At 34.8% G+C, this 7,238-nt stretch overlaps 2 protein-coding genes across 3 annotated transcripts; one reads left to right on the forward strand and one right to left on the reverse strand.

Moving 5' to 3' along the window:
- Positions 1-2,207: 2,207 nt before the first annotated feature.
- Positions 2,208-4,189, forward strand: LOC106312431 (interactor of constitutive active ROPs 1). Its single transcript, XM_013749956.1, has 3 exons — positions 2,208-2,525; positions 2,852-2,949; positions 3,037-4,189. The coding sequence occupies exons 2-3, from the start codon at positions 2,936-2,938 to the stop codon at positions 4,046-4,048; spliced, it is 1,026 nt and encodes a 341-aa protein (XP_013605410.1). The 5' UTR covers positions 2,208-2,525; positions 2,852-2,935; the 3' UTR covers positions 4,049-4,189.
- On the reverse strand, positions 4,137-6,352 carry LOC106312432 (coiled-coil domain-containing protein 94-like). 2 transcript variants are annotated; one of them, XM_013749958.1, is made up of 8 exons: positions 6,095-6,352; positions 5,671-5,820; positions 5,460-5,594; positions 5,252-5,317; positions 4,989-5,039; positions 4,775-4,888; positions 4,600-4,663; positions 4,137-4,507 (listed from the first exon to the last, which is right to left on the reverse strand). In XM_013749958.1, the coding sequence occupies exons 1-8, from the start codon at positions 6,290-6,292 to the stop codon at positions 4,302-4,304; spliced, it is 984 nt and encodes a 327-aa protein (XP_013605412.1). In that variant the 5' UTR covers positions 6,293-6,352; the 3' UTR covers positions 4,137-4,301. The 2 variants fall into 2 exon arrangements, with proteins under 2 accessions (XP_013605412.1, XP_013605411.1); XM_013749957.1 differs by having other exon boundaries at positions 4,775-4,894.
- Between the last annotated feature and the right edge of the window lie 886 nt (positions 6,353-7,238).

The raw sequence follows: 7,238 nt of genomic DNA on the forward strand, positions 1-7,238 counted from the left end.
TTTATAGATTTTAATTTTAACATTAAAACGAAAATTATTATAATTTATAATTTAAATTCAACATAATTGGTAAATTAAGGGTACTTTGGTATTTTACAAGATCTAAAATCCTATTTTCCTAAAATATCTTCTAGAAATCCTAATGTGACAAATTCAAGTTCAAAGTGTCCTATTTATCCAATTTTCCCTATAAAAATTAGGATAACAAGAGTTTGTCTTAGCAGGGTGAGGAAATGTCAAAAAGGACGACAAAATGAAGATTCACATGCTTTGGTCTCTTTGATTTTAAATGAGGAGAACATAAATTGAATTGTGGTGCCATCTTTGGGGCTTTAGGGTTTTTGAGATTTTACTTAGCGTTCCTCATCACATGCCTTTGTCCGTGATTCTTGAAGTATTAAGTACACTACAGTTTGGTCTGTCCACTTACTATTAATTACATAGAACTAATAAATCGAAGTGTTTTCTCCAAATATAAATGTGAGTACCATTATTTATTATAGTCCCGTTTCTAATTTTGCTTAACCTATGTTAGTACAAAGCCTATCTTGGGGTATGTTCCAAGTTGGAAATTATCAAATTTAAATAGTAATACTTTGAAATACTTCATTCACTCATCACTTTAAAAATTTGTCTATGTTAACCAAATAAAAATATCAAAAAGAAAAAAACTGAACTTACATGTTATCATCAGTACACTTCATTCTTTCTAAATTCATCTCTACATCAAGAACAATACACACTTTCGAATTTCTTAAAAAAAGATTTTTTAAAAAATTATTACACTAATTATCTCTAATTGTAAACACGTGAAACTGGATTTTCAGGTGAATGATTCAATTAATGCTTATCTAAACAAATGATAGAGCCAGCTTACACCTACTAGCTAATGACAATAACTAAAAAAATCAAATCCAAATTAATTAGTGACAGTATCAAATAAAATATATAGCTACAAATATAATACATTAACAATAATTGTTAATAGTTATATGGACACCCACAGGGGAGAAGCTAAGTTGTTGCTTGTGGGTGCAAGTTCACCCATAATTATTTTAAAATTTTCATGTTACACATAGACATTATAACTTTTTTTGTTTAAAAGACATTATAACTAAATTAGCTTTGTTGGTAAGGAATGCACCCAATTATCAAGGACGGAAGTTCGATGCACCCACAATCACAGTTTTCTACATATATATATAGAGATATATATACACATATTTATCATTTTTATGCACCCATTAATAATTTATCCTGGAATCTCCCCTGAACACCCTTGCCATCAATATATAAGTAGATACAATTTAATGTTGACTACAAAATGATATTTTATCCGTTTCATATTAAGTGTCGTTTTAGTTTTTAAATTTTGTTTCATTATATATATTATATATGTCATTTTATATTTTCAAAATAAATACTATTAATTTTTTTATCAGTTTTTACCTTTACTCCTAGCTCATTAAATAATAAAATCAAACAAAATTATGTATTAAATATGGATAAAATAGTACATTTAATCTTTTTTTTTTTAATTTGTGTGAAAAACCTTACGCAAAATTTATAAATGAAACGGAAACCGTATATATACATATAATTTGGTTTGTTCCAAATATTTTTTTATATGTTTTCCTTTAATAAACAAACATCAAATTGGTTTCTCGACGTCTGGGAGATCACAAAAAGAAACATCGAAATTGGAGGAGAGTAATAAAAAGGCTTGCAAATTGATATTTGTATAAAACCGACAAGAAGAAACAAGAGTGTCAGAAATATTGATATGTAGGTAAATACATGTGTGCGTATTTAATTTTTTTTTTTTTTTGATCAAACAAACATAATTACATAGTTATATATGCATATGCAATTGTCTGTCTATAGGGGATATATCTATCACGGAATGCCGATAAATAAAATAAAATCAAAATGTTCCACATCGATGGTTAATTTCAGCTTCAGTTCTCGCAACATTTTTATACATGATTACATCCTCAGTTTCTCACTAATGTCAGATTCTGGTCTAGAATATCCGAGTGTCCATGGTTTTATATGTATTTTTTTTTTATCAAAAGATGGTTTTATATGTATAATGGTTGGTTTTGCCTTGTGTGTACACTAGTATGTAACGTTATTGGAAGGCTAGAAATTACGCTTTTGCCCCTTTGTCTCCCCCAAATGGTCCCTCGATTTTAAAATCTCACTACGCCCAACTTCATCAGCTTTATTTCAAATCTTCAAAAACACATTTCTCTTTCTCTCTCTCTCTCTGTCTCAAGGCTTCTTGATTTTTGAGTGTCTTCAAATAAAGCTGTCGGTTTCGAAAGGGTGCATGCGTTACACTACAACTCTCTCTCACTCTGATCTTGGGTCTTGTTCTGGTTTTATTTCGTTGTTCCTATCTTCAACTCACTACCAGCCAACGAAGACAATCTCTCTTATCTTTTTTCATATTTAATATAACTCTTTGACTATTTCTACATATTCTCTCTAAGTCACCTCTTGAATTTCTCATCTCCTTTAAGGTAAGTTTCCAATCCTTCTTTGTGTCGAATCCTTGCTTAGAAAGTGAAAACGAACACATAACACGATAAAGTTCTCCAAATTTCTTGTAGCTTTCATAATTCTCTGTCATTTACTTTATAAAAATTTAAAACCATCTTGAAAGATACTGAAGATTCTGATGAGTTTTTTTGTTCTTCTTATTTTGGGCAAAGTTTCAAGTTTAATTACCTTATCTAAGTAATTTCCTATGGAAAAAAAAAATCCTAGAAATTCCCCGACAGAAGTCATGGCTTTTGGTAGTTGTTGCAATAAATGACATCTGCTTTTTCTTTAATTTATGCTTCAGATTTTCACAAGAACTTGATAACCCTTCGAGCTTCCACCAACTTTGCTTTCCGTCTTAGTTAAATTCCTCTGCAGAGAATCAAAAATGCCAAGACCAAGGTAAAGATTCTGACTACATTTGATCTCCATCTCTGTATGATCTGATATATAAATGGAAAGTGACTGTTCTGGTGTTTCCTTCTTTAGAGTTTCAGAGGTGGCTCAGAGGCAACAAGCTCCGAGGTTGAGGACTTCGTCATCTACTTCTGCCTCCAATCATCCCAACCGTCTGATCACTACTGACCGGAGTTCTAAACTTGATGTCGACCGTAGATCTCCTGGGGCTCGCAGTGATCCGCTTGGTCAGAAGAAACTTGGGGGGAGAATCTCGGATCTAGAGTCGCAGTTAGGACAGGCACAAGAGGAACTGAGATTGCTCAAAGAGCAGTTGGCAAGTGCTGAAGCTGTGAAGAAAAAAGCTCAAGATGAGCTTCTTCGTGACAATAACAAATCCAAGAAACCAAACCCTCTGGCTCGTGTGAAAGGATCTGCATCTGAGGCTGGTACAGTTGATAGAGACGAAATCCCTGGTGATGTGCAGAAAGAGACTGATGTGTTTGAGGTACCTGTTGAGAAGATTGAGCTAGTAGAAGAAGAAGAAGCTGACAAATCGGGTGCAAAGGAAGATGAGATCAAGATGCTGAAAGCTAAACTTTATGATATGGAGAAAGAACATGAATCACTAGGGAAAGAAAACGAGAGCTTGAAGAATCAGTTAAGCGATTCGGCTTCAGAGATGTCTAACGTGAAAGCTAATGAAGAGGAGATGGCTTCAAAGGTGAGTCGGATTGGAGAAGAGTTGGAAGAAAGCAGAGCAAAGACAGCTCACCTTAAGGAGAGGCTAGAGTCCACGGAAGAAGCAAAAGCAGCGTTAGAGAATGAGATGAAGAAGCTGAGGGTTCAAACAGAGCAGTGGAGGAAGGCGGCAGATGCTGCAGCTGCAGTGCTTTCCGGAGAGTTTGAGATGAATGGTCGGGATCGATATGGGTCAGGAGAGAAGTGTTTTGCAAATGGGTCGTTTGATCCTAGTGCAGTGGTTGGGTTTGTGGAACCGTCGGGAATGGGTGATGATTCTGAGGATGGGTTGGGAAGTGGGAAGAGGAAGAGCTCTGGGATGAAGATGTTTGGTGAGTTGTGGAAGAAGAAAGGGCAAAAGTGAGAGATGCAAGACACCTTTTGTGGTCTTTATTAGGATGCATTTTGCTGTATTTGTTTGTAAGTTGATCTAATATCCTCTTTGCTCTTGTCTGCAAAAACAATTTCATAAACAAATTTCTGGAAATATGCATCTTAATATCAACTTGAGAGATCTCTTACATGAACAGTTTAATGATGGCTCCAACTCTAAAACAGTGATATAAGATCTGTGAAAGTGAGAAACCTGTTGAGAACAAAAGAAAAACTAAAATGATTCAATCCTCGTCTTCATCACTGCCATAGTTCTGGAATAAAGATGCTAATCCAGTGTTAGCCACACCCTCGCTCTTCTCATTCTCTGGCTTTGCAAGAGCTGGAGTAGTCGAAGAACTTGGCTGAGATTGCTTCTTGATGACTGTTATGTGAACGGATTTGAAAGGTTGCTTGCTGGTAGCTCGCTTCTTGGGCTCCTTGGGTATTTCTGATCAAAATGGAGAAATTTGTTAAGTATATTCAACCGAAAATTTTGGATATCAAAGTCAATAAACTTGTAAAGAAAGATTGAAAACTTACCTGCAGAAGAACTAGTCAAAATATCTGTGGGGTTGCTTGGACCTTCTTCTGATGCCTTTCTCTTCTGTATCAAAATTAACAGAATTAAAAAGTTAGTCCTGATTCTTAAAAGGACACACATGGTGATAGGAAGATACATGTCTGAAAACGCTTAAAGAACTAATGTTAAGGAAACCTTTGAAAGATCTGAAGATGATCCTTTCTTCTCCTTACGAAGGCTGGGAGAATCATCACTATCATCATCATCCTCATCATCTTCGTCATCTGCAATTCTCCTAACAACTTCTTTCTGCTTCTGCGTTTAGATAAGACATCAAATATGAAAAAAATAGCAAAACTACTGTAATGTGAGGAACCAACATTTACGAAAGAATGATATGAACACTTACACCAAATATCGACTTTATTACTGCTTCATCTTCTTCTTCTATACGTTTGACCTGTCAAAAGACATAAAACCATTAACAGCACAGCCAGAGGTATAACGTATCATAACAATTTTCAAGAACGACAGAAGAGAGATGGATTCTCAAAAACGATGAAAAGTAGAATTTTCAGTTCATATATGACTTAAAAATAACAAGTCGTTCGTGAAGACAGTCTCAAATCATTACATATATGAACAAGCAAACAAAGTAACAGGAACCTATACCTTCTCAGCGCCTGTTCTTTGCAAGGCCTCCAGCATTGCATCTACGCTCACAGTAGCGTGTCTAGACTGCAAAGAACAAAACAAAAGGAAATCAGTACAAAAACACACACTTATTCCCAGAGCATGTAACTGAAGCATAAAATAAATAAATGTATCAGATTTGAAACACTGAGATCAACAGAGAGACAGGGCATCAGTCTCATAATACCTTCATAGATTTCATTTCATCAAGAGCGGCTATAATGTCCATTTCTCTCTTAGAATCCAAAGTCCTGTTCTCCAAAGACTTCATAGCGTCCCCCATCTCCTCGGCATCTCTTTTCTGTTGTTCCTTATCAAGCACCTGTACAGAAGAAAACATAGTACATTAGAAAACTACAAACTTGTAGATCAAAAAGATACATGTCTGAAGTCCTTACCTCGTCTTCAGCACGCCAGGGTTCATAGTTACGACTTGCCCCAGATTCAACAATATAATCAGAGTTCTGTGGATCAGTCTTCATAGTCAGCTCTGCAGAGCACTTGGTGCACTTAAAGTAGAACCTAAAGATTTGAATCCCCAGATATGTCTGCACATTGAAAACCAAAAAAAGCCATCAAAGGATAATCATTCAAGCAGTTCGAACTACATTATGGTGAAGGTAGCTCTTGCTCCAAAAAAAAAAAAAAAAAAAAAAAATTTAGGGTTCAAGAGCCATCCAAGTGATTGTACTAACTTATCAACTGTCTAAGCAACATCCCAATTTCTCAAAACCCTAAACCCCCAAATCTGAAATCGTTTCAATTCACGCGAATTGAGGACAACAATCCCGAATTTGAATCAAACAAAAAAAATCAATTTACCTCGCCGATGACGTCTTCTTTACGGGAATTGAATTTGGTTCCCTTGTAGATGTAGTTTCCACAGGTACTGCATCGGACACTCATGGGAAGCATCATACGAACTTTGATCTGCTGGTTCTTCGGTCGCCGGAGCCGTGGAAGCTTCGACGGATCGAAGTCCGGCGGATAATACTTGTTAAGGACCTTCCTTTCTCCCATCTCGTCTCCTTCCTCAACCTTCTACTTCTTCTTCTAATCAAATTCTCACAGATTCTCCTGTTTTTTATTTATAAGCTTTCGTTACTTTCTCGGCTTCTCCTTATATATAACAATAACCACCGGATTTAAGATAATATGGGCTCGAGTGATCGGGTTAAGTTCATTAATGGGCTACAATGACAGGGTTTAGGCCCACTTACCGGATCATAAATAATCATATTTCTCGATGCATATTTAATGTGTCATTCGGATTTGGTAATTTACTAAGGGTTGATCGGTAGTTGGTATAGGTGCTGTTCACGGCTTTATTTATTTCTAAAGCACTAAATTCAGAGTAATCAAGCTTTAAATTTTTTTTTTGAAACCACAGCTCTTGAAATAACTTACAGCTGTACAAGTGCTCTGTAGAGCCAAATATCCAAAACAATTTTTTAGTGCTTTTCATAAAATTCTACAGCAATAAAATCTAAAACCACACCAAAAAGTTTACAAAATTTTTTTCTACAGCAAAAATTTTAAAGCTACACCCATTACCAATCAGACCCAAAATTGTGTGTTTAAAAGTATTTTCGATTATGTCAATCGGATTTGGACGCCATGTTCTTATTTTTCTTTCAGTTTTTTTTTATTTTTAATAATTGTTTTGTTAGATAAGTTTTCTCCGGATGTCGAAGGTGTGGAAAAAAGGAAAAATACATGCCCATCATTGTTGATTAAGGAACAAAAATGTTTTAATGTTTAAAAACCTAACTGTGTAATATAAATGTGATAAAAAAATTTAAAATGCAAATTTTTCTTATAAATTCATAATCAATTTAAATATCCAAAAACTAATTATGATTAAAAATGTTTCTTTGATTTTTTTGCTTTAAAAAGTCGATTCTTGAAGGAAGTAAAAGCCTTCTAGACCGCCTATTGTCTTTGCTTTCTCATTCTTCAATTTATT

This window comes from Brassica oleracea, chromosome C8 (genome assembly GCF_000695525.1).
Source record: "Brassica oleracea var. oleracea cultivar TO1000 chromosome C8, BOL, whole genome shotgun sequence".
NCBI lineage: Eukaryota > Viridiplantae > Streptophyta > Magnoliopsida > Brassicales > Brassicaceae > Brassica > Brassica oleracea.

Excerpts from the sequence above, each read along its gene's own strand:
- LOC106312432 (XM_013749957.1), bottom strand. The coding sequence starts at position 6,292 with ATGGGAGAAAGGAAGGTCCTTAACAAGTATTATCCGCCGGACTTCGAT. Across the intron at positions 5,821-6,094 it reads AAGAAGACGTCATCGGCGAG|ACATATCTGGGGATTCAAAT; the intron begins GTAAATTGATTT and ends TTCAATGTGCAG. Across the intron at positions 4,895-4,988 it reads TAATAAAGTCGATATTTGGT|AAGCAGAAAGAAGTTGTTAG; the intron begins GTAAGTGTTCAT and ends ATCTAAACGCAG.